General features: G+C 45.7%; 1 protein-coding gene and 1 pseudogene across 2 annotated transcripts in view; one reads left to right on the forward strand and one right to left on the reverse strand.

The window, feature by feature from the left end:
• SUCLG2 (succinate-CoA ligase GDP-forming subunit beta) overlaps positions 1 to 27,434 on the reverse strand; it is a 255,054-nt gene that overhangs the window by 211,569 nt on the left and 16,051 nt on the right. For both annotated transcript variants that reach the window (XM_085898098.1, XM_085898097.1), the window contains exon 3: positions 7,633 to 7,732. In XM_085898098.1, the coding sequence (XP_085754224.1) occupies positions 7,633 to 7,732 (100 nt within the window). The remainder of the gene's footprint in view (positions 1 to 7,632; positions 7,733 to 27,434) is intronic.
• Positions 13 to 1,740, forward strand: LOC147018461 (uncharacterized; annotated as a pseudogene).

A 27,434-nucleotide genomic window follows, 5' to 3' on the forward strand; every position in this document is an offset into this window, starting at 1 on the left:
CTGACTAACATCATGATGGAAGCGGTCAATCTTAGCGCTGCAACTGATGCTGAGGTTGAGTTTGATGAGGAGCTTTGTATTGTTTGCGAAGAGTACACCCAAGACAAGCTGGTGTGTACACAACATGGGTGCGATCAGATTATATCTGCAAGTGAGACACGACAAGATGCGGTGCTCGCAAGGTTGAATAAGTTGACGCTTGGTGCTCTATTCAATTATCATGTCACAAATGTGTGCTACAAGGGCTACACAAATAGCACCAAAATTGCCAAGCTTAAGGAGAAGCAGAAAGAAGCATTGAAGCAATCTCTGCCCTCTGGTGATGATGAGTCAACCCAGTCACCAACACCTACTACAACTCGTTCGCAGTCAAACAGTATGCGAACACTGGCTTGTGTGGCACCTGGTCGTGCCACTGTGTACTATCAGTATACATGCGTCATATGTGGCAACAAGTCAGTCAACCGTGACTTCACCAAATATCGAAAGTGCGAGAGCAACTGAGCAAAGATATTCCTAGATGCGACTGTCTACTTCCAGGATGACGTTTTCTGTCGAACTTGTGACCTTCAAGATGAACATGCTGTGTATGGGGCTGATATTTATTATCACAACCAGTGCATGTGCAAATATATTCAGCAGTATGAACGCCCCAGAACTCTTAGTGCTCCTGTACAACTCAATGCCAAGCAGCGGGTGTGGAATGAGATCGTTGACAAGATTGAGATGGGTCTGAGTGCTGGCAAGGGTTCTGAACTTTCTACTATTCGAGATCAGATGAACAGCTGCCTAGGAGGTAAAGGTAATGTCCAGACTAGGAATGTGAAGGTCCTCCTCTACAAGCAGTTCAACGACCTGATAGACTTTGCTTACTCAGATTCTGCAAGAAAATGCCTCATAGTATTCTATGTGCTGGGTAATGAGGCAAATGTACTTGCTGAGCGTATCCGATCAGTGAATACCATGCAATTCGTAGCAGCTCAATTCAGAGCATGCTTGCACGACTTCGACTTCGACTTAGACGATCGCTTCTGTGATGCTCAAGATTTAAAGCAAGCCGAGTCAAAGATAAATATCCCAGAGCCCACCCTGCAGTTTTATGCCCATTTGTTTAATTTCAATCCAGCCACATACAGGGCCGCAGCTGACCAAGTAATAACAAGTGACATGCAGGAAGACGTCGATGATGTAGACCAGGAGGAGGAACAGGTGCCACGCAAAGATGGTTCTCTTTCAGTCCAGCGATGTCGGAAAATACAGACCATTTTCCAGCACATGTTATACATTCACCATTCTGGCAGAAAAAGAACACCAATGTCTGTATTGAATGTGGAGTTTGCCCACAGTCGAGGACGTGGTGGCAAAATCTTTGTCACCTCTCTGAATCGACAGGCGCTGGCCATGAGCTACACTGAACTCCTCTGGTACCAGCATGACATGGCCGCGTTCACCGTCAACCAAAATGAAGCGGACATGAAGTTGCCAGCCCATTTTGACCCAGGGAACTTCACATCAGCAGCAATGGACAACTGGGACCACGAAGGAGCAAATTCATCTGAACATGATACGGTGTGTGTCCTCGACCAGCACAAGCCGAAGGCCGTCTTATCCAAACCCCAGCGCTCTGACACATCTGTAGTTCATGGTCCGAAAGCCCTAAAGGAAATATTGCCATGTCAGCAGCTACAAGAATTTGGAGAAAACATGAAATTTCTGCAAGTGCATGAAGTTGCAAGATGATGCCTGCACCAATCCATATAATGAGATCTGATATGGTGGAAGTTTACCCAAATTCATTGTGATGTGGGTGTTAAACTTAATAAATTTGTGTGATATGGTAGTTGTGTAACAGGAAAACCTGTATTCCTCTTTTTAGCAAAAACGTATCATCTAAAATAATAAAATGACCGAAGAGATATTGAGGATTACAAATTTCAGACTTAATTTGGTTTTTCTTGAAGAGCTTCAGAGCCGCTACCATGTAAACCAGTTCTCAAATCGACTAAATATTGCTTTTATCGTGTTCCCCAGCCCAAAAAACCTCTGCATAAATTTTTTTTGTCAAAATCGCTCAATAAATGGCCGAGATATGACCAGTATGGTTTCTCGCCCGACGGGCAACTTTTGGGGCAAGCTGGGCAAAATCTATGGGGATTTCGAGTGAGAACCCAATATTTTTTTAAAGCCTAGGACCTATACTACCATATACAGCTTGGTTTTCCCCTATCTATCTATAATTCCAGCAGTGTGTGTGTGTGTGTGTGTGTGTGTGTGTGTGTGTGTGTGTGTGTGTGTGTGTGTGTGTGTGTGTGTGTGTGTGTGTGTGTGTGTGTGTGTGTGTGTGTGTGTGTGTGTGTGTGGTGTGTGTGTGACTGCAGTTTCTCGACGACCGCCGGTCCGATCGGATTGAAACTTGCCAGGAATATTGCCGGGGCCCCGCAGATGTGCTTTTTCGAAGTTTGATGTCAATCGGACGAGCGGTTCCCAAGTTACGGCCATTTATCTCTCGACCAATGACAAGATACGGTGCTATGACATCACGAATGACGTCACAATTAATGTTTATTTATTTCTTTTTTGCACGATTGACGGTCCGATCTGATTGAAACTTGCCAGGAATATTGCTGGAGACCCGCGGATGTGCCTTTTCGAGGTTTGATATTAATCGGACGAGCGGTTCCCAAGTTACGGCCATTTATCTGTCGACCAATATCTGCGAGAGAGGGGACGGGAGAGGGGGGGATGAGAGTGGGGGTGAGAGAGAGGGGCGAGAGAGGAGGGGGGAGAGAGGAAGGGTGAGACTAAGGGGGAGAGAGGGGGCAAGAGAGGGGCGAGAGAGAGGGGGGCGAGAGAGAGGGGCGAGAGAGAGGGGGGCGAGAGAGAGGGGGCGAGAGAGAGGGGGCGAGAGAGAGGGGGCGAGAGAGAGGGGGGCGAGAGAGAGGGGGGCGAGAGAGAGGGGGGCGAGAGAGAGGGGGTGAGAGAGAGGGGGGCGAGAGAGAGGGGGGCGAGAGAGAGGGGGCGAGAGAGAGGGGGCGAGAGAGGGGCGAGAGAGGGGGCGAGAGAGGGGCGAGAGAGGGGCGAGAGAGGGGCGAGAGAGGGGGGCGAGAGAGGGGGGCGAGAGAGGGGGCGAGAGAGGGGGCGAGAGAGGGGGCGAGAGAGGGGGCGAGAGAGGGGGCGAGAGAGGGGCGAGAGAGGGGGCGAGAGAGGGGGCGAGAGAGGGGGCGAGAGAGGGGGCGAGAGAGGGGGCGAGAGAGGGGCGAGAGAGGGGGCGAGAGAGGGGGCGAGAGAGGGGCGAGAGAGGGGGGCGAGAGAGGGGGCGAGAGAGGGGCGAGAGAGGGGGCGAGAGAGAGGGCGAGAGAGGGGGCAAGAGGGCTGCACATACTGGCACGCACCTATGGGCCCATACTAGTACATATAACTCTGTCCCAGCCCCAGGAGTATTAAGAATGCTTTATGCAACTGGGCCAAAGACCTTTAGAGCCTTTACACCTTTTAGACACCTCAGAACCTTAAGACCCTAACCCCCCCCCCAAAGACCCATTAAAACCCTGAAGACACTGAAATCCCAAAGACCCATAGGACTCCTAACACCCTTAAAGACTCCATAGACCCTTAAGACCCTTTAGATTCATAAGATCCTTAAGACCACTGAGACCCACAAGGCCCTAAGACCCTAAAGACCCCAAAGACCCAAAGATGCTTAAGACCACAAAGACCCATAAGACCCCCAAGACCATTTAGACCCCTTATAACCCAAAGACCCTCTAAGACCATTTTGGACCCTAAGACCTGATAGCCCCCACTAGGAACTTTAAGACTTCTAGGATCCCAAGACCCGATAAACCCCATTAGAACCATTAGTCCCCTAAGAAAACTGGAGACTCCATTAGACCTTCTGTCTGATGGCCTTCTGCAATAACACTTGAGGGTCTCCAGTTATAATCCAAAGGGCCCCCATTGGGAAACCACATCAATAAGTTAAGAGGGTGCAAGATATAATTTATTCATTTACTCTATTTTTTTCAGGTTTTGCTCATCTTGGTTAGTAGCATATTGTTACGAATCTGGAAGCCATTTGCACACAAACAGACAGCAGTCCCCAAGCTTAGTTATTTTGATAAGTATGTGTTTATAGTTAGGGCCCCATCCCCTATGTCTAACGGGAATTACATGTGTGCGCTGCGAAGTTTCTTTATAGTTAAATTTTTTACATCAATCCCCTTCACTTCTTGGCACCACCGACTCCATTGCCCACGTGTTTTTGGCTGAAGACGTGGGCGGAGCCTCCCTTGCATCAGATTGAGGCTCCGCTCCGAGTAAGGGCATGGAGCGTTTCCTCCAGCCAATGGGCGAAGGGTGAGCAGGGCCGAGGCGCTCTGGCCAATGGGAGGCCAGAGTGCCGGAAACTACTACAGAGCTTCTTCGAGGGGTGGACCTCCGAGACGCCCCGACACACCCCCCCACCCCCCCGAAGCCCCATCCAATCAGGAGGCTCATCACCTCAGGGTCGACTCCGCCCCAGCCAGATGAAGTGTTCGCCCCGTCAAAAGGGAAGAGTAGAGTCGTCGTCAAGAGTAGGGTGGTCGGAAGGAGGAGAGTAGTCAGTCATCGTGGCCATTGCTCTTGGGGTGCGTCGCTGGAGTCATCCTCGCCATTGCTTTGGTCTGTTGTCATGGTAGTCTGCGATCATGCTCTGCGTTCCTTTGCGGTGGTTCCTTTGCGGTGGCTCCTCGTGGTGGTGGTGGTGGTCGAGCAGCCAGGATCGTGGGCTCGGTGGATTCCGGGACGTGGGTTCGAGTCCGATCGTGGTGGGTTGGAGCCTGGTGTGACCACACGAGGCGGAAAGGTACCCGGCCAGGCTCTGTTCCCCCAGCTGAACAATCCTCCTCGGCTGGAGGACCGAATAAAGACCCGATGGGGTCCATTTCTTTTGGGTGTGTGTGTGTGTGTGTGTTTCCTGGGCCCAGTCTGTAAGTAGCAATTGTTTAAGTGCCTCGTACATTAATTGCATATCTCATATTCCGTTTTCACTCTGCTCTTTATGCTCCCATCCCCCATTATAAATAAACCCCCAATTGTTCAATGTACCAACTCGTTGTCTGTCACTTCCTTTCATTGGTTTAGCACGGTACGTATTGGGAATTAGGGAGGCCGTGTGCCGTAATTGTTAATTTGGACCGACGGACTATGGTAATTCCACTCGGTTACACCGGACCGAGGTCGCTAGAGCGACCCGGTTCGACAGAGTCCGTTGAGGGTGTGACTTCCCTGGTAATTTTACGACGTGGGTACTTAGGTATATTGAAATTTGGCTATTAACCCTACCCCACGCCGTCAGAGAATTGGCGAGCACAGTCCTAAAGTGACCCGTGACCTTCGGAGTTATCCGAGAGTCACGACCTAAATTCTGGGGTGTTCGGTGGAGACGACCCCACTGCTCCCCCGAGTGGTCGTTTATCGCCACCGAACCCCGGCCCACAACAATATAATTGATGAAAAAATCCCACGTATAATAGAAAAAGTCGCACGTGGCAATGACACAAGTCCCAGCAATGAGACAAGGAGACAATTAGAAAATGTATCAACCAAGTATGTGAAACACCACATTCCATCATGTAAAGAAATTGATGGGTCAAATTACCTAAATTACCAAATTTATGTTTCATGGCAACCATTGTTGATTTGGATTTTGCTCATATCGTGCAATGCACGACATATTTCTTGTTTGTTTGTCTGTCCGTTTGTGAGCAGTACATCTTAAAAAGTTATGGACGGACTCGAACAAAAATTGGCGTACAGGTTGGGTATGTAAGAAAGATGAATCGATTCGATTTTGGTGAACATCCGGATCCAGATAGTTTGACGTTTTCAGTGATTCCACACCATTGAGAGATGTGGCCAAAAAGGATATATAGTACAATATTTCAAAACGTTATGGATGGGTTATGACAAAACCTGGTGGATGAGTGGGTAGGCGTCAACAAGGAGGAGATTTGATTTTGGTTTTGGTCGGGATGCAGATCCAGCCCATCAGTGGGATACAAAACGTAAACGGTTCAACCTGGCAGAGGTATGCGTTCTCCCAGGTGCCATTCTAATTGCTGTCTGTTTACATGGGTAAAACAAGGAACATTTATTATCTTGACCTAACTTTTACAGGAATTACTTGACAGTGAAAGGTAGATCCATGCAAAAGATATGTACTTTAAAGTATTTGCTGACTTCCAAGTGGATGGGAGGTAGCCAAAGGAGCAGCACAGGCTGAAGAGTTCAGAAAGAGGATAAGCAAGAGAAGAATTATGAAACCCTGGACAGTGATGATATTAGAACCAGTCACTGACGCAAGGTTGAGGATGGACAGAACTTTTTCTCCCTTCTCGGGTAAAGACACAAAATACAACACACGGTACATACGGGGGGGGGGGGGGAGAGCAGGATTGGTTGGGAGCATGAGATATGGAAGCAAACATCGAGTTGGGACGTTCTGCCTTAGCTTGAGCAGTGTCTGCGGTTATAGTGTTTGAGGTGAAGGAGGGAGATGAAGGGGAAGCTTGCGCATATGTAAAAGATATCCAGAAGGATTACATATTCACTTGGATATATTCTACATCCCATAATGAGAAAAATGGCTCTCTCTTCATGTTCTGCACCAATTAAAACCTGAATATCAAATCGCACAATCCCTTCGCACAACATTTGATAAGTAAAACGTATTAAATGACAAAAGATTACTCCCGTCAGTCAAAGCATATAATATTTTCAATTGTTCCTGTTATTTTTAAGTAAACAGCATTTAAGCGCTTTCACTACATCACTCTGCAGTGGCTGTGCACGACGTGCTGCAAACACGCAAGACGAGGACGGCGGATGATATTTCCATTTATACACTCCGATACAGGTAATCATATCACGTGCTCACGTTTACCTGAACGGCACACTTGCACATCACCCGTTTATTCTTCAACACGCATGATTTGCTTCTCAGTATTCATCTGCCTTTTCATTCTGGCACACAAATTCATATTAATCCTGTGAACGGCTCGGCCACTAACCTGCAAGAATTTACAACAACACTAGATGAACCCAGGCCTGTAGCTGTAAACAGAAGCGGTCTTAGTTCCAATTCAATTTGAAGCGCAACTCTATAGCGTAGAGTTCTAATGACACCTCAATGGAAAGCACACACCAGCGAGGGGGTGGGGGGGAGGGGAATGGTGGCAAATAGTCAATGTAAATGAGATTTTGTGTTTGGCATTTATGTATATTTTAATCTCCCGTCTTCAGCCCATCTGCCGCCCACCTTCAATTCCTCCGAAATCTTTCATCCTAGTCGTACCTTCTCAGCACGTGCACACCACACGGCCGTTCTGTGAATCCACTGACAGCTCATATAGAAATACCTCGACGTTCAATCTTCGCTTGGGGGCGCCTCTAGCCTTTTTTGTACTGTTGTCAACTTTACCGGCATGGTATAATATTCAACTGCAGATGGCATTTCATCTTTGGTCTCTTCACAATTCACCCCAATCACCACTGCTCTGCGGTTCTTACCCGACATCAATAAAGGTACAGCACGCATAATAGGCAAAGAGAGAGAATGAGAGGCTGAGCTGGTGTTCATCATTAACTTACTCTTTCGTGAGATGCACACCACCCTGCAGGCCGCTGCTAAACGTCCCCTTCCCACGACCCCCTGCAAGGATCTGAGCCTTGAGCACCAACATGTCAGCTTCTGGAAGATAATGGGGGACACGACAATAATCCTCTGCCGTTTCAAGCCATTTGGGAAGTGGGAGGTATGCATTTCACTTTCAACTGAACACACGCATTATTCAAAAGTCACGCCATGAAAGGTCACGATGATAGAGTCCAGTTATATTGAGGTCAAGCTGAGAGGGATGTGTTGGTAATCCAACATGGAGGTACATCCCATGTTAAATGTACTTTACAGTGAAGAACCTCAGAAACCCTGTTTTGGGTGGACCATGATCCCAAGCTGACGTCTAAGACTGGCTGACACCTGCAAACCTCAGAATAGACTTCACAAAGCCAAGGCCATTCTGAGGGATGCATAGTTCATCCCAATGTACAAGGCCCTCATCTAAAGTACTATGGATCATGGCTGATCTCCACTCTGAGTTGGTGCAGCTGCTTCTGATCTTGCTTCTCTGGAAGAGATCGAGTCCAAGACTTTTCATATTATTGGCATCTCCACACAGGAAGTCGAGTCCCATGGTGTGCTTCTGACACACCCAATGCAGGTTGGTAGACTCTCACTTTTCTATCGCCTCGTTTCTGGCCTCGCTCCGACCGCACTGTCTTCCCTCCATCGGTCCACAACCCCACCTCTCCAAGTCACAATAATTATTCCAAAAACCCACAGCTGGATTGCCTCCCTAAGTGTAGCCGGATGCTCCCATCCATCCCTTCATCCCTATGTTTTCACGTCTGTGACATAAATTATTATTTGTATCTGTCGCCTCGTGCTCTCCCCTCCAATTTATCAAACACCCAGCCCATCGTCACATCATGCTTTCTCCCAAACCCACCTCCAATCTGTACAAACTACACAACCTTTATAAATATGGAAAAAGAAAAAAGAAAAAAAGAAAAAAAACACACAACAAACTGCACACAGATAAAAATCAGGTGGCGCAGATGTTTGGTTTCAGGAAAGGTTTCGCGTGGGTCCTCATTCATTAAAGATGCAAATAAGTTTGCTATATACATGTTAGTGTTTAATTACAAGGCTCCGTGACAGAAGCACGATGAACCCAATATTCCCTCTCATTACAGCAATCATGGGAAGGATGGGCTTTGAGCTATGGAAGCTCATACATAAGGAAGGAAAATATTATACCTAATCCCACAGGGAAATTGTGAGAAAAAGCAATCGCGAATCATGAAAGCCATCAGGGACTTTCACGGCGATGTCATGATGGTGTTCCAAGAACTTCAACAGAAAACGCACAGTGGCCCGGTGAAAGTGAGAAAGGGAAGACAGGGGCAAGCAGAGGGAAACTTGAATAAACTGCAACATGCTGGCAACTTTGAGTGGCATATTTCTCCCGAAGAGGCAATTATTTATTCAATACTTGAGAATGGAATGGGGAGAGGTCCTAACCGACGCATGCATGATCTGGACAGGGAGGAATTAGGGGAAATACTTTGCTTGTAGGACATATGTACACATCAAAATCATCAATATTCGATATACCGTCAATGTATTTGCAATATTTCCCCTTTTTCAAAGATTTTTTTTTCAATACATCTTAAAAATAGTTACTGTAAATGGAAAGATATCACTTTTCTTTGATGCCTTCTCATCTCATTGTAGGGGTTTAATTGTGAGGGTGAAGAAAAATGTGGTATAGAAGTCCATGTTAAATGATCCGGTGCCCTGACGGATGAGGGGGACAACATCTGCTCCCCTATGAAGGGAGATTAGTCACAGAGAATCCAACACTAAATGTACCAAATTTACATTTTCTAATAAATCAGTGCATTGCGAAATTCACACAATACACAACAAACACTGTGTCAAGAACATAAAAGCCTATTCATAGCAAGCTCTCTTATGTAATGAGGTGTTTAAAGTGACAGATGTCAATCAAAAGTTGCTTCGTCACTCTTCGCGCTCTGCCACCAGTGTCATGCAACATGCAGCACCACATTTGCCTCGCTCGAGAGAGTCTTGGGAGGGGAGGGGGGGGGACACTCCCAAATCGATCTGTCGGTGTTGTGGTTTATGGTGACTCCCACACTATGCCACAGCTGATGGTCACAATTCCTGACAGCAGAACGAGCATATAGCTTTCCTGGTATTGCCTATTTTTTAAGATTACCTCCACCAACAAAGGTGGCAGGACGGAGGTTGTTTTCACCCCCGTCCGTCTGTTTGTCTGAGAGCAGGATATCTCAAAAAGTTATGGTCGGATTCGGACGAAATTTCGAGACAGGATGGATGTGTGACAAGGACGAATCAATTAGATATTGATGAAAATCTGGATCCAGATCTGCGTATGAGAAATTTTTTAACTTCAAGTTATTCTTTCACCATTGAGAAATGGGGCCAAAACGATATAACGTCGTGACCAAAAATATTAGCACCCTTGCACTTTTTTCAAACAACTCACAATTGTCTCGAAAAAAATAAGTTGAAATTGACAAAAGTATTTGGTCTCCACAATTCTTTATTTCACTGGAAATATTACAGAACCTTTGTTTTTGATTCAGAACTTAATGTTGTTGTTGTTCGTCTTTCGGCTGCTCCCGTTCGGGGTCGCCATAGCGGATCATCCGTTATGATCCGCATACTGATTTGGCACAGGTTTTACGCCGGATGCCCTTCCTGACGCAACCCTGGTCGCCTCTTAGGACATAGGGATAAGGATTGGGTTTCGCCATGATTCCAGGCTGCCCTACACACTCTCATAGCGCGGCCCAGCACAGAGGTCCCGTCCTCAAGCGATCCTCCAACCCAAGCCTCCGAGCTTGGAGGCACGCTACTACGCCCGGTTGATTCAGAACTTAATATATCCTTTTAAATCACAAAATAAAAAGAAATGAGTGAAAAAACTAGAAGGGCACTCGGTAGAGCGCATACCTCCGCCACGCAATACCTGATCCACGAGAATATACCTGGCCAAATACATTTTTTAAATATCATGCGAGCTATATATCGTTTTTGGCCCCATCTCTCAATGGTGAAGAATCACGTTAAAGATTAAATAACTCTCATATCCAGATCCAGATTTGGATCATCACCAAAATCAAATCAATTTGTTCTTGCCACAAACCCAACATGTCCACCAAGTTTCACCCGAATCCATCCACAACTTTTTGAGATATTCTGTGCACAAACAAACAAAGACAGAATAAAAAGAAGACCGTGCAAAGCTCTGCTCTGCAAAGCAGAGCACAATACTTGCAAAATCCATAAAATAAATTTGACCTCAAAAATAATTGGTGGTTGAATTCAATGACCAAACACGCAAATCCTCTTCAAATTTCAAGTGAATCGGATGAAAATTGACAATTTTAGAAATTCGGCCTAGATGTTGACCTTTTGGCTAATGTGGACCCTCCAAAGCAATTGGTGGTTGAATTCAGTGGCCTGACATGAAAATCCTCTTCAAATTTCAAGTCAATGGGATGAAAATTGAGGATTTTAGAAATACCTCCTTAGTTGTTGACCATGGGCCTATGTTGACCTTTTGGTCAATGTTGACCAAAAAATAATTGCCTTGTTGAATCCAGTGACCTGAAATATAAATCCTTTTCAAATTTAAAGTAAATCAGATGAAAAATGAGGATTTAAGGAATCCCACCGAAGTTGTTGAGTTTTGGCCTATGTTGACCTTTGAACCTCAAAAACAATGGGCTTCTTGGTGATGACAAACTCTACCATGTGGTGAAGTTTCATGAAGATCGGTTTAAAATTGTGACCTGTAGGTGATTGACAGACAAACAAGCAAATAAGCAGTCATAGACTGGTACTTACGAAATCGTCAACTTGACCTCTGACCTTGTCGAATAAAAGTTGTCTCGAGAGAAGGTAGCGACGCAAACCAGAAGTTTCTACGATGATTCTGTATCAAACCATCAAAAATCGAATGTGACCTCATTGTGACCTTGACCTTTGACCGATTTTGACCAAAATCTATTCAGCGCTAGCCATCACCCTCCTGAATCACGTGACGTAATTTGACATTGGTAGCTTCTTCCGTTCTCGAGTTATCGTGCCTATAAACAAACAAACAAATAAACCAATGTCACCCGCAGGGTGATCTGTATCTTGCCAAAAGGTGACCACGTGTGACTTCTTTAAGGTCACACTGGGGTGAACAGAGCTGCTATCCACCAGGAGCGACTCCTTGAGGAATATCTGCCTACGAGAGATTCCGATGAGAATCGTTCTACAGAGTAACCATGAAAAATATGTGTTTGCCTCATAACGTCACCAAATGACGTCATAATGTCTCAAGTTTGACATATCTAGAAAGCACTCATCGAGGTGTTCAATTTGAGGTACTACACGATATGGTTCCTAAAACTTGAAAATTTGACCTTGGGGTCAAAAATGTTTGACCTGAGGTGCTAACCATGAAGGTCAAGGTCAATCGCCACAAAAAATTAATCAGCTGAGCGCCAGACCATATACTACATTCCCATGAAGTTTGAAGACGATCCGATCAAAATTACTCAAAAAATAAGGGTTTCGTCGACTCCCCTGATTTGCGACAAAGTGACCTTGACCTTTGACCTTCAAAATTTTATGCGCTGAAAGGGGCCTCTATAGGCCTCTGATATGCGAAGTTACAAAAATTTCCAATGATAACTGTGGTCTGCAGAATTTTTTATACGTGATTGCAGACAAACAAAAAAAAAAAACATACAAGCTGACTAACATATCTTGCAAAAACTTCGTTTTGGCAAGATAACAAACAAACAAACAGAAACGGAAGGTAAAGATTTCGTAAGTAACAAACACACAAACAAACACACAAACAGAGGACGGAAGTCATCAATACACTTATGAAATCTTTAGATTTCGTAAGTAACAAAATCGACTTACCAATACACTTGAAAAAAATCTTCGATTTTGCAAGTAACAAACAGACAGAAAGGGGTGAAAACATAACCTCCTTCACCTTAGGTGGTGAAGGTAGTTGACACCCGAGACTTAATATTTGGTAGCACAGCGTTTGGACAAAATAACTGCAGTCAAGCACTTCCTATCACCATGATTGAGCTTCCTCCACCTCTCCACTGGAAGTTTGTCCCACTCTTCTTGTGCAAACTGTTCCAGTTCTCCCAGATTTGAAGGGTGCCTTCTCCCATCTGCTGTTTTCAGATCTTCCCACACGTGTTCAATGGGATTTAGATCTGGACTCATTGCTAGCCACTTCAGAAGTCTCGTGTTTTGTCTTGAACCCTTCCTGAGTGCCATTCGAAGTGTGTTTGGGGTCACTGTCCTGCTGCAAGATCCATGACCTTCAACAGGGACCCAGCTTTCTGACACTGGGTTGAACATTGTGCTCCAAAATGCCTTGGTAATCTCCTGATTTCATGAAGCCATGCACACATTCAAGGCACCCAGTGCCAGAGGCAGCACAGCAACCCAAAAACATCACTGAACCTCCTCCATGTTTGACTATAGGGAAGGTGTTTTTTTCTTTGAAGGCTTCATTTTGTTTTCTAGAAACAGAGATGATGTGCTTTACCAAAAAGCTCTAATTTGGTTTCATCTGTCCACAGGACATTCTCCCAGAAGGATTTTGGCTTGTTCAGGTGTTTTGGCAAACGCCAGTCGAGCTTTCATCGGGGTCTGTCTGTCTGTGTCTCAGCAGTGGGGTCCTTCTGGGTCTCTTACCATAGAACCCCCTTTCATCGAGTTGGCTACAGATGGTGTGAGTTGAAATGTCTGAATGTCAGCTTGAATCTGTTTGGCAGTTGATCGAGTTGCCTTCTCCATCATTTGAACAATCCTTCGCTGCAACCTTCGATGAAGTTTTCTCTTGTGGCCACGTCCAGGGAGGTTGGCTACAGTGCCATGGGCCTTAAACTTCCTGATAGCATTACGTGCAGTGGACACAGGAACATCAAGGTCTCTGGAGATGGACTTGAAGCCTTGAGATTGTCCTTGCTTGGCTGCAATCTTGTGTCTGACCTCCTCAGACAATTCTCTGGTTTTCATTCTTTTCTCCATGCTCATTGCGGTACACACATTGATACAAAACAGCAGAATGACTGCTTTTCTCTGTTCAAACTGGTTGAATGAGTGATTTTTATATTGCAGGCACCTGCAACTCACCACAGGTGAGTTCAATTCCAAAGTAAAGGAGAATCACCTGCTTGAAATCTAATTCTTTGTAACAACTTCTAAAATATGCCAATCATATTACCCAGGCCATTTTCTGATTTGTGTGTGGCATAAGCAAAGATTTAGTAGTTTTTTTCAGCTTTTTTTGCTTTGTTCCACTGCAAACAAAAGAAATACATATGTGGATACCAAAAGATTAATTTAATTTCAACCATTTTCTGGAAGAAATGGTGCATTATTGGAAAAAGGTGCAAGGGTGTCAATACTTTTGGCTACAACAGTGTAGCATGATATTTCAAAAAGATGTCGACAGATTATGACAAAACTTGGTGGATGAGTTGGGTTGGTGACAAGAACAAGCCCATTAGATTTTGGTTCAGGTCCAGATGCAGATCAGGCCTATGAGTGGAATACAAAACGTCAACTGTTCAGCATGGTGGAGGTGTGAGCTTGACTGAGTGCAGTTCTAATTCTTTATTCATTTTGTTTCTACGGTACTTGTGCTACATGCTGTGTATAGCACAAGCAGCGGAGTATATCAAATAGCACGCATGCACTCTTTTACGCATGGTATTCTGGTTACGCCACGTTGGTGCTTGATACACTTGGTGACCAAAGTGATATATCTCCCAGTCAGTTGCTTGTGCTGTAACCTTTGTTCCCCATGCGTCATGCATTCCGTGTCGCACAACGCTGCAGGAAAAGCTGCGCCCATTTGGTTTACAGCCACCCTCAGTTGATATATCAAATTGTACGTCTCAGTGATGTCTGAATAACTTAGAGAAAATGCATCTAATAAACTTTTATCAGTGTTAATTTTTCACCTGATAGCATTATAAATACAGCCACCTAGTTTAAAAACAAATATAAATATATTCATGGAAGCACATTGACATATGACCACTATGAATAAGGTAATAACCACTCCCATGTTGTATACGTAGTTTGTCCCAATGAATACAAACTCTACCTTTGGTATGTACACGTTTTTGTAGACAAAGCTCAGGCTTCTGCAAGAGCCAGAGGTTAGAAGGCAAGAGAGTAGTGAGGTGACAGAGGTTAGAAGGCAACAGACACACTGTTAGTGAGGCAGTCGGACAATGCGCACAAGCAACAAGGGGAGGAACAAACAGGAAGAAAGACAAGATGGAAGGAGACATGATCTTCCAATATATAGAAAGGGAGGGTGGGGGAGTGGGTGAGGTAGGTTGTTTACTGGATTAAGGAGATAAGAGTAGGATTGAACAGGCCCAAGTAACGAGGTTCCAGAAGAAGGATAAAAGAGAAACAGGAGTGGAGATGAGCAGTGACTTGGATTTTGGAAGATTCACAAGGGAGAGTTTGCTGGCAGAACATGTGTGACCTTGAGGGACTAGAGGGACAGAGAGGTGTGAAGGATGAAAGAGATGAAGGGACAAGACAAAAAGAAAGGAGGCAGAAAACAGACACCAACTTGTGGCCTGGGAAAAAAAGCAGAACACACTGTGTTTCTGTTGCTTTGTGCGAGATCCCAGTGTTGTTGGGAGCTTTGGATTTTTTTATTATACCTTGTCGAGGCTCGTATGAGAGCTAACACAACGCACATCAAGGGGGGCATGAGACAGGAGGGGAGGGAGTGGGAAGGACAAAATCGTGGGGAACAGAGACATTTGGAGATCTGTGGAAGGGAGAGGGATGGGACGGGGAACATGGGGAATAGAAGATGGACATTACAGGGACTTTCAGGAAGGAAAGCAGGGAATTTGAAGGAGGTGGGCTTAGGTGGATTATCAGGGGGAGAAAAGATCGAGGATTTGGATGGGGGATGATGAGGTGGTGGTGAACAGCTGTTTTGAAGGCCTGGAGGGAAGAATGGGAATGAATAGAGTGAGGGAGTTTATTCCAAAGGTGGGAAAAAAGAGGAATGAAAGAGTGAAGGTGAGCAGTGATTCGTGATTTTGGTAGTTTTACCAGAAGGGGGTTGTTGGCGGACCTTGAGCGCCCTGCGGAATATGTGGTGGGGACAAATCGCAGAGAGAGCAGGGGGGGCGAGGCTGGAGAGGAGACGGTAGAAGACAGAAAGACCACCGACCAACCTGCGGTGATTGAGTGAGAGGCCCAAAGACAGCCTCATTGCGGGAGATGCCGATTATCCGAAATGCCCTGGTTTCTACAGCGTGAAGCCGAGAAAGGTGGGAGGCAGGAGCACCAGCCCAGAGGGGAGAGCAGTACTCCATCAGGCTGCGGACAAAAGCTTTGTAAGTGGTCAGGAGCTCAAGAGGGCCGAGGAAGGACGTTGCACGACGGAGGATTCCCAGTCGGCGACTGGCTTTTGAGGCGAGGTTGGAAATGTGACTTTCCCAGGAAAGGTCATGGCAGATAGTGAGACCCAGAAGCTTGAAAGAAAGGACTTCTTCCAGAGGATTGTTGAGAAAGTGGATGGGGGGGTTTTCTAAACGGTCCTTTCGAAGAGACATGGTGAGAGTGTGAGATTTGTCTGGATTGAAAGACATGTTCCACGTGTTGGACCAGTTTGTAATTTTATCCAGATCTGCAGTGAGCGAAGAAGCTGCTGCTTGCCGGTCTGAGGGATGACCGATGGTTCGGCAGAGGGTGGAGTCATCAGCAAAGAGATATAGAGGATTTTCCAGAGTTGGAGAGATCATTGATGAAAACCAGAAAAAGAACAGGGCCCAGAATGACACACTGTTAGTGTTAGTACCTTGAGGAACTCCAGCCTGGACAGAAAGGGGGGATGAAAGAACTCCATTTAGGGCCACACGTTGACTGCAACAGGAGAGGAAGTCTGTGAGCCATGAGTGGAGATGGCCTTGGATACCATGGGAAGAGAGTTTGGTGAGTAGTGCAGGGTGCCAGACTGTCAAAAGCACGTGATATATCCAGGGATACGGCTCGGATTTCCTGTCTGGCATTGAGGGCTTCCATCCATTGTTGGGAGAGCAGAAGCAGCATATCCAGGGTAGAGTGACCTGGTCTGAAACCAAATTGATCATCAGAAATCAAGCCATTGGAGAAGAGGAAGGATTTGATGTCTGAAGCAATGATGGATTCCATAACCTTGCTGATGATTGGGAGAAGGTTTATTGGTCTGTAGTTGCAGGGATCTGTTTTTGCAGCTTTTTTATGCAGGACAGTGATGTTTGCAGATTTCCAAGCAGAGGGCAGATGACCTTGAGCAAATGGGAGGGTGAATTGAACAGAGAGAGGATGAGCAAGAGCAGAAGAGCAGGCTTTGAGGACACGTGGGCTGATGCCATCTGGACCGGTTGCAGAATCCGAGTCGAGGTTTGACAGCAAGCTCTCCACCTTGTCAGGAGAAAAGGACACAGAGTCCAGGGACAGTTGGGTGCGACTGGGTAAGGTGGGTAGAGAAAGTGATGGGTTTTGGATACAATATTTAGCTGCAAACACCGAGGTTAGGCATTCAGATTTTTCACGTGCGGTATCAGCAGTGCGGCCATTTGAGGTAAGGGAGGGGATGGAGGGGGAACATACACCAGAAACAGATTTGATTAAACACCACCAGGATTTTGAGGAGGGAGAGAGGTTTGAGAGTTCAGACTTGAAATGAGAAAGATGTTGTTTTCTGGCTCTTCTGAGGGTAGATACACACTTGTTCCGGACTTTATGAAGGAACTGAGATTGCCCTCAGTTGGGTTTGCTTTCCATGAGGCAAAGGCAAGTTGTTTCAGGACAACTGCCTCACCACAAGCTTCAGTGAACCATGGGCGGGAGGAAGGGTAGGACAACTGAACATGAGAGGGGATAAATCTGTGCATGAGGGAGAGTAAGTTTCTTTGAAAGAATTCCCAGGATGAGTTAATATTGGAGAAAGTCGCGATAGGAGACCAGTCTATAAGTTTGATGGCTGCTTGGAGACCCTGCCAGTCGGTTTGAGTGAAATGCCAGACTCGACGGCGGTGAGGTGGTTCTCTGATAATAGCCAGAGAGATGTCCACTTTGACAAGGACGTGGTCAGAAGAACCGATTGGAGCGGACGGAGGAAGAGCAGCAGATATTGTCAGGGAAATGTGTCAAAATCAGATCCAGAAGAGATGGAGTACCATTGGTTGAGATCCGGGTCAGGAAGTTGACTGATTGAGTCAGTCCCAATGAGTCGCAGAAAGCTTTTGCTGAGGTGCCATGACAGGTGAGAGAGGAACCCAAACCTGGCCAACTGGCATGATGACAATTGAAGTCACCACATATGAAGAAGAGAGAGTTTGGGTGAGAAGATAGAAGTTGGTCCATGTTTTCGGATAGTGAGGTGTCGATGGAGTCATCACTGTTCGGTGGACGGTACAGTACACATATAAACATGAGGTGGGAGTGGAGGGGAAGCCGTAACCAGAGGTATTCCTGGGGGTGTGGGGGAGTGAGAGCAGTGCATGGAGAGTGAGGAATAGAGTCTTTGATGAAGAGAGCAACACCTCCACCAGGGCGCCATTCAAGTCTGTCAAACTGGAGGAGGGAGTAACCAGGGAGAGATACTTGGGAGTCAGACACATCTTGGGGGAGGAAAGTTTCTGTTGGGCAGATTATGTCTGGTTTGTCAGTGGCAACCTGTATGGAAAGATCTGAAAGGTTTGAGCAAAGGCCCCGGATATTTGAGGTCCAAACTTTTAATGAAGAGATAGGGGAGGAGGCTTTGGGTGCAAGGGGTGAGGGGGAGGGGGAGCGTAGGGCAAGGGACAAGGGGGGGAGGTAAGGAGTGTTGTTGAAAGAGTGTGGGGGATTGCAGAATAGCTTGGGGAGGGGGGCGGATGAGGAGGAGAAAAGCCTCTGTGGTGCTGGGGGAGAGGGTGCACAAGATTGGGGGAAAGAGGCAGTTGAGGATTTGAGGAGGTGGAGCGAAGAGATGGAGGTGAGAGGGCAGTGGAAGGAGGCAGCTTTGTGGATGGGAGGGGGGGAAACTTTGGGAAGGATGAATGAGGGAGATGAATGGTGGGGGGGGGGGGAGTTTTTGAGAGAGTGTCCAGGATTCAACAGTGTCCAGGAATAACAGGTTTGAAGTTGGGGTTGCCTATGCAGGTGAGCAGTATGGTCAAAAAGACCTTGTGGGCTGTGAGAGGAAAGGACTTGGCATGGCATTGATGCCCATTCTGTAGCTGGCTTTGATTGTGTATATGTATATGTATTGTCACGTCTGAGGCTCCATTAACACAGTGTGCTTCAGCGCGGAGATCCGTTGTCCCAGGAAATGGCCGAACGGTTTCCAACTTCTACTGTACTGCATTCAAGTATCACATTCTTTCGTTCTCAAAGGTCACCCAAAGGTGCTGAAATTTACGACACACGCGCAGAAAGCAGATGAATCGAACATGTTTTCTTGCCTTTTAAAGGTATTGCCATACACAAAACTGTCATACGATTTAGGTATTGCCATATACAGGTTGTGGACAAAAAATTGAAACACCTGGGTAAATGAGGGACACCAAGCAATGGCTTCCACACAGGTGTGGCCCATGTGTTAATTGTGCAAATAACATCCCAGCATGCTTTTGGTCATCCATCTATAATTCCAGCAGCGTGTGTGTGTGTGTGTGTGTGTGTGTGTGTGTGTGTGTGTGTGTGTGTGTGTGTGTGTGTGTGTGTGTGTGTGTGTGTGTGTCCCCGCTGTTTCGCCAACCACTGGTCCGATCTAATTGAAACTTGCCAGGGATATTGCTGGGGACCTGAGTATGTGCCTTTTCAAGGTTTGATATTAATCGGACAAGTGCTTCCAAAGTTATGGCCATTTATTTACCAACCAATGACAGGACACATTGCTGCATCGGCGTGGCCGATGGGGAAGAGATTCTCAGCCATTACAACGGTAGCGATTACGGGTTACAACGTTACGACCAACGGTTACAATGCCACCCCATTACGGGTTACAACGTACGGACTTCCAGAAAGTGTATTCGAATAATTTCTCAATTTCTTATGCGTATTTATAGATAAACACAATGCCCCAATCCAGTCATCATTTACGAGAGCGAAGGAACGGCCTTTGTAGTTGTTTGAAAGTTTTTTGGGGTTTTTTTTTTCCTCTCTTCTCTTCTCTTTGTGTTTTTCCTTGCAACGACATTGCGAAAAGGCAAAATACGTTGGCGCTAATTGAATAATTGGCCATTAAAACTAAATTGGGAATAATCGTAACCGATATGCGAACTTCCGGACAGTGAGGACTTAACTTCCGGATAGTGACGACTTACTGTATTCTTTCTCGATTTTTTTCTCGATTTATCCACTTCTCGATTTCTTTCTCGATTTTCTTAAACACAATGCCCCAATCCAGTCGTCGTTTACGACAGCGAAGGAACGGCCTGTGTGTTTGTTTGAAAGTTGTTTTTTGTTTTGTTTTTTTGCACGTACGACCACGCACGTATGGCCACGCACGTACTGGCACGCGAGAGCGAAGGAACGGCCTGTGTGGTTGTTGTTTCTGGCACGCGGTTTGAAATTTGTTTGTTTTTTGCACGTACGGCCACGCACGTACGGGCACATACTAGTGTATAAAAATGCTGCACAGGCCTAGTTGCCTAAAATTATGGCTAGCATGGCTGCATGAGAATACCCTCGTAATGCCCCCATCCAGAGAGCAAGTGTGGTCACCCAGTGGTTTGATGAGCATGACACTGATGTTATCCATATGTCAATGCCTTTTCAATCACCAGATCTGAATGCAATAAAGCATTTATGGGATATGGATTTATGGGATCTGTCACCAGATCTGAACCGTGGAAAAATGATGGCACATCCCTCCCTGCATAATTCCAGACGATGGTGGACTCTAAGCCACAGAGCATACGGGCTGTACTGGCTGCAAGTGGTGGCCCAACACCCTCTTAAGTGACTTCACATTGGTGTTTCCATTTTTTTATCCACCACATGTATGTCATTGACTGCAGTGTCAAAGAGCTCAAGACAATGTCCCCCTGGTCTTCACTCTCATTTTCCTCCACACAAAGTGCTGTGAAAGGTAATCCAGCTTGATGGCACTGCATCTTCTGCAGCAGAAGGGCCATGTCGAAAGTCACTGAGCTCTTCAGTACGGCCCATTCTACTGCCAATGTTTGTCTATGGAGATTGCATGGCTGTGTGCTTGATTTTATACACCTGTCAGCAACGAGGTGTGGCTGAAATAGCCGAATCCACTAATTAGGAGTATCCCACATACTTTTGGCCATGTAGTGCATATCTGATTGTCAGGTAGGTACTCATAAGTAGACACATTCAATGAGCAAGTTCAAGAACTCTTCCTCGTTTGTGAGATCCTGCAAAAATTCTGAAAATTTTACTGGCAAATTGTTTTGCAGTCCAACCTTAATCCTAACTCTCACTCCCCTCTTTTCCATTGTGGCTTCCTCCATGCTGTCCCTTTTGTAGGTATCCCAGACGACATCAATCGCGGCAGTGCTCTGCAGCTGCTGTTTTGTCTACTGTAAGAGCACCTTCTCTCCATATTCTCTAAATGTGGAGGCTTCTGTGATAGGCAGAGCACGGACAATGGCAGGGCCATCTAATACTTTGGCATGGTAATATGAAGGGAGTTAAGCTTGCTTTTTGCTTCCAAAACACTCAGCAGATATGACTTTTGCTTGGCTGGCAAAGTTTTCCATGCTCTGACAGAGACGGTGGCCAAGCATAATTTTTGTGGCAGATGAACTCAGCAAGCAAATTTAAAAGAGATTTTGACATATGAAGTTGGCTGAAGAGATTGCAATCACTCTTCATTATGGCCAACTGCACTTTTGACTTGGACAACACATTTGGGATGTATGAAAAGAGGCAGGGAATGATTTTTGATTGTGTCTTGGATGGAGATGTTTCTATCAGCAATCACATCCTTCAGATATTCCCTAGATTGGGCAATGCCAAGAGTCTCAATGTCATGGACAGTCTCAGCCACAACTTCACCAACACAGTTTTTGGTATCTCAGATCAAAAGCTACAAACAATCCTCCAGGAAAGGGTCGGCCATATTTGTGATAGCCTCACACAGAATATTTACTTCCTTCTTGAGTCACTCTTGACTGGAAAGACGTTGTTCATGTTATCGGAAGAGTTGTTCTGCATTGTCGAATTGGATTCCAAATCCCTTCAGGACCCCGCTTTGCTCTGAGCCGGCAACCATCCATCTCCGAAACGCGGATGCATTGTCAGTTAGCCCACCCTAACCTTTCATCAATAAATTATTCTGTTTGTGGGCTTGGTTCATTGGCATGCAAGAGAATGAGTGGGTATTTTTTGTTTTTCTTGGAGAACACAAAACTTGCGGACATCTCTGACGCATTCCAACAGGGTCTTCATGCTCATAAGTATATGGGAATCCAAAGGTTGCAATTAGTATGGTCCAGTGAAAAGAGGAGATTGGGATCATACTCTGTGCAGAGTGTTGGTGCTGCCTAAGCAGTCTCCTTGGCTATTGGGCACAATCCTGGACGGGTCGCCACTCCGACACAGTATACCAGCATGTTGGCACTCATTTTGCCGACCTCGGAAGGATGACAGGCCGAGTTAACCCCACCTGGTATTAAATCAACAGCTGAGCGGGATTTTAACTCGGGACCCTAGGATCCAAAACCCTCCACCCGAACCATTAAGCCAACACCAGGCACAGTGAAAAGAACCACAGCAGAATAACCTCTATGAAATCTATGGTCTCAACAAACAGACCAAAATTGGCAGTATGATGAGAGCAGATGAAGATCAGTACAAGTAGTTCAAATTTGAGAATGAAGCTCCAGTACTTTAAAGTTAGGCATTTCTGGTTCATCGCATGCTGCGCTTCAAACTTTTGAAAGACTTGGTGATCTGAATTTCTCATGACTTGCCAAGCATCCCTTTGGAGTTTTTCCAGTGCTAATGCTATAACCTGATGCCCTTGCCTTGTCTTTGTCAGGTGGGAAACTTTTTAGAAAGGAATCAGCTGTTCCAAATGATGCCACACCTGCTTTGCACAAGACAGGTGTCTAGCCAGAACAATCCAGAAAGTCACGTGTTGTGTTATGCAAGGGAATCTCCAAAAATCACCACATATTGGTCATCCCATGAGCCTTAGGCTAGCACCATTGCATGAACTTGGCAAGTGCAAATAGTGGCTGATTAAAGGCTATCACTGGGTATCTGACAAGGATTGAGAGAGTTGGTAATCTGTTGTTGGACATCCCTGTCATGCTTGATCATGGCAATAGCTGATGCCTTCTCATAAAAGAGGCAATAAAACAATAATAGCGAGAATCCATGGGCTTTGGTGGCTCCATTGCATGAAATTCAGCCCATGAGATGTAATCTGCATTCTGCAGCTGCTCGTTTTCAACCGAACCGATCTCTCTATCTTTGTTTTCGTCCAGCTGACATCTAATTTCAGTGAGGATGGATGGTGGCACAGAAAGCTCGGTCATCTTACAAGCAACAGCAGGGCCAACAGTACAATTGTCAAGGAGGTGTATTTGCTGGAACTCTGATCAGGCTGAATGACAACAGGACCCCTGCAGATGCCCAAGTTGTCAGCAGTGATGAATTGGAACATGCTGATTACAGTACCATGGGAAGGAACCCTGAGCAGTAGTTGATGACAGATTATGGTCAATATTGTCCAGAGCTCCCAGAATGAACCATTCCTTTCTAAGATGTGCAGGACAGCCCAAGCCTTCGTCTTCAAACCACTTGCAAGCCACACTGCTAGGTGAACTCTCCAGCTCCATCACATAGTCATAGCTGACACTCGTACCAAAGTCGTACAGAGTACTCACTATTTCCTTACTTCTCATGAGTGTGTGCATCTTTTGACCAAGGTAGACAGGCAGAGATGGTTCTCTGTTTTTAGAATGACAAATGGCTGGTGTTGCTGAGGCTTCATGTTGGGCAATGAAATAAACAAGCTGGGAAATTGTGAGAAATCTGTGACTATATCATCCCAATACTGCATGTTTATCCCATTGAACAGCATAGAAATAAGGACTTTAAGACTTGTAGGCACACCGACTCAACCTTGCAGCTAGCTGGGAAAGTGCCTCTGAAAGAAAATGATTGCCACTCAAGGATTTCTTTTCTTACCACCTGTGCCAGTTTAGCCATCAAGAGCTTCAGTCATCAAGAACTTCAGATTCGTAATGCCACAATTTCACCCCTCCTTATCGCACAATTTCATGGCCTCCTCATCCCACAATTTCACGGCCTCCTCATCCCACAATTTCACGGCCTCCTCATCCCACAATTTCACGCCTCCTTATCGCACAATTTCATGGCCTCCTCATCCCACAATTTCACGGCCTCCTCATCCCACAATTTCACGGCCTCCTCATCCCACAATTTCACGCCTCCTCATCGCACAATTTCACGCCTCCTCATCGCACAATTTCATGGCCTCCTCATCCCACAATTTCACGGCCTCCTCATCCCACAATTCCACGGCCTCCTCATCCCACAATTCCACGGCCTCCTCATCCCACAATTTCATGGACTCGTTGAGTCATGTCATTATCCATTCCCTGAAAACAAGCAGACTATTATTGTCGTCAGACTGCTCTTGGCACTGGTCTTATTATGCCAACAGCTGGATCTGCAATGTTTTTTGTTATTTTTCCTGAAGTCTACGGATATTTGAATGAGCACCTTTGAGAGGACTATATTTATGCCATTTTGCTCTCTTCTCCAAAAAGCTTCCCCCTCTTCTTTAAAATCCCCATTTACTGAAAGAGATTCTGGACTATGGAACTGTTCTACTGCTTCTAAAAATGACCTGAAAACTTCAAGTCGATTCCCTTGCAGACTATGAGTGGAACATTTCAAATCACTGTCAACTTTTGCGCAAATGATGAAAGAATTCCAGTCCTTTGTTTACTTCTGACAACATAACAAATGGATTCATTACTTTGAAAGAGGAAAAAGGCCTATTTCGATTTATACCTTTCAATCAATATTCCAAGCAAAAGCTGTTTTTAAGTGTTGGGAGAGCAAATTATCATAATCCAAATTTTGCCCTCAGGTCCCATTTTCAGCAACATCAGTCCTCCTGATGCCACAAGTAGGTACTTAAGTGGCACTATTGAGATACTACCAACGAATGAACAAAATCTTCATGCATAGTAAAATGCGGTACTCATTCAAAAAGGCTTTTCAAAAAGGTGCATTGGTTCTCCAGCACAATCAATCAGTCACTTGAAAAATTAACTTTTCCCCTTCCTCTCACCCATCCACACACCTACTCCCCAGTGGGCCTCTCAATGTCCCAATTTTGTGGCATCCCTCCTGGAATTGTTCACCATGCCTCTGGTGATGGATGTGCAAAATTCAGAGCTTTATTCTACCCTGTCACGATCAAGCCAAAATTTGATCTTCAGCCACCTAACTATTAGAGCACTCCATCTCAACAGGGGGAAAAAAAAGGTGAGAGGATTCCATTGAAAGCTCGGAGTTGCTTGTGTGAGTGGAGGAAACCAGCAAGCCAGAAAAGATGGCCTCAACAGGAATTTTGGCAAGCTGAGCAGTGTGCTACACTGCATTGAATGCCTGAGATATATTTCCAGAAATAAAGCCCTGACATTTTGCTTGAGATTCATTGCTCCATTCATCATTCAGAGAGAAGCAGCAGCATATCCAAAATTGAGTGGCTCGGACAGAATCGAAACTGTTGGCCAGAGATCAGGCCGTTTGATAAGAAGAAAGAGGATGTCAGCTGCAAGGATGGATTCCTTGACTTTGCTATATTTACGATTTTTGTTCATAAAATTTAGGCTCATGGAAGAATGAGGAGGCAGAAGGCAAACGGCAATGTACTAACAGTAGGATAGTGAGGTAGGTGATTAATACAACAAGTAAGGGAATGAGGAGAGAGAGGGGAAGGTAATCAACAAATCAAAGGTGTGGGTTTAGTCGATTTTTGTTGTTGTTGTTGTTGGGTTAGATTGGTATAATTGGAAGCAAGGTGACTGGCCTGTAGTTGTGCAGTCATGTTTTTGCACCGTTGCATATTGGATGTGATGTTGACTGTCTTCCAAGCAGATGTGAGACAACTGAGGGTGAAGAGCAGAGTGAAGAGAGTCGACAGAGGATAAGCAAAAGCAGCAGAACAAGATTTGTGACATACGAACAATGATATTATCCAGGTCCATCGCTGAAACTAGCCAGAATTTTCTCCACCATCATGGGTGGAAGAGTCAGTGTCCAAAGGGCATTTGGTCCAAAGGCAAGAGGTGGTGCCAGAGAGAGACAGGATGAGTAAATGAGCTTTGGAAGTAAACACTGAATTAGAAGATTCAGCCTTGCCGTGAATAGTCAACGATTATACCAGATGAAATAAGGCACCCCTAGAACTTTGAAGAAGTGACGGGTTGGAGAGTTCAGCCCGAGGTTTGCAAGATGATGTCTTCTGGCTCAGCTGAGGAGGGACACACATTTGTTGAGCGTTGCAGAAAGACTTCAGGTTGCACTTGTGAGGCGAAAGCATGGGAATTACATTTATTATTAACAAATACAATTATTTAATTGTATTTGTTAATTTATTATTTATTATTAACAATTGCTTCACTGATGGGAACACTGAGATGGTGGGGAAAGAGAGAGGAGAAAGAGGGGGAAAGAGAGAGGAGAAAGAGGGGGAAAGAGGGAGGAGACAGAGGAAGGAAAGAGAGAGGAGATAGAGGGGGGTTAAGAGAGAGGAGATAGAGGGGGTAAAGAGAGGAGATAGAGGGGGTAAAGAGAGGAGATAGAGGGGGTAAACAGAGGAGATAGAGGGGGTAAAGAGAGGAGATAGAGGGGGTAAAGAGAGGAGATAGAGGGGGTAAACAGAGGAGATAGAGGAGGATTAAGAGAGAGGAGATAGAGGAGGATTAAGAGAGAGGAGATAGAGGGGGGAGAGAGAGAGAGGAGAGAGAGGGGGAAAGAGAGAGGAGATAGAGGGGGAAGAGAGGAGATAGAGGGGGAAGAGAGAGAGGAGATAGAGGGGGAAAGAGAGAGAGGAGATAGAGGGGGAAAGAGAGAGAGGAGATAGAGGGGGAAAGAGAGAGAGGAGATAGAGGGGGAAAGAGAGAGGAGATAGAGGGGGAAAGAGAAAGGAGATAGAGGGGGGGGAAAGAGAGAGAGGAGATAGAGGGGGGAAAGAGAAAGGAGATAGAGGGGGGAAGAGAGAGAGGAGATAGAGGGGGAGAGAGAGAAAGGAGATAGAGGGGGGAAGAGAAAGGAGATACAGGGGGGAAAGAGAAAGGAGATACAGGGGGGAAAGAGAAAGGAGATAGAGGGGGGAAAGAGAGGGGAGATAGAGGGGGGAAAGAGAGGGGAGATAGAGGGGGAGAGAGAGTAGATTGAAGAGGGAAAAAGAGAGAGGAGATAGAGGAGGGAAAAAGAGAGAGGAGATAGAGGAGGGAAAAAGAGAGAGGAGATAGAAGGGGAAAGAGAGAGAAGATAGAGGGGGAAAGAGAGGAGATAGGGGCGGAGGAAGAGAGTAGATCGAGGGGGGAAGAGAGAAGATAGAGGGGGTAAAGAGAGAGGAGGGAGGGGGAGTGAGGGCAGTGAGAGGAAGGGAAGACAGATGTGTGGTGCAGCGTCAATTATGATTCATACTGTCTCATCAAAATGATTCAACATAGAATAACAGTGAAGATGGAAACAAAATAATGTCTGA

This window comes from Eptatretus burgeri, chromosome 10, assembly GCF_056783735.1.
Source record: "Eptatretus burgeri isolate ZD-2024b chromosome 10, Ebu_testis_v1, whole genome shotgun sequence".
NCBI lineage: Eukaryota > Metazoa > Chordata > Myxini > Myxiniformes > Myxinidae > Eptatretus > Eptatretus burgeri.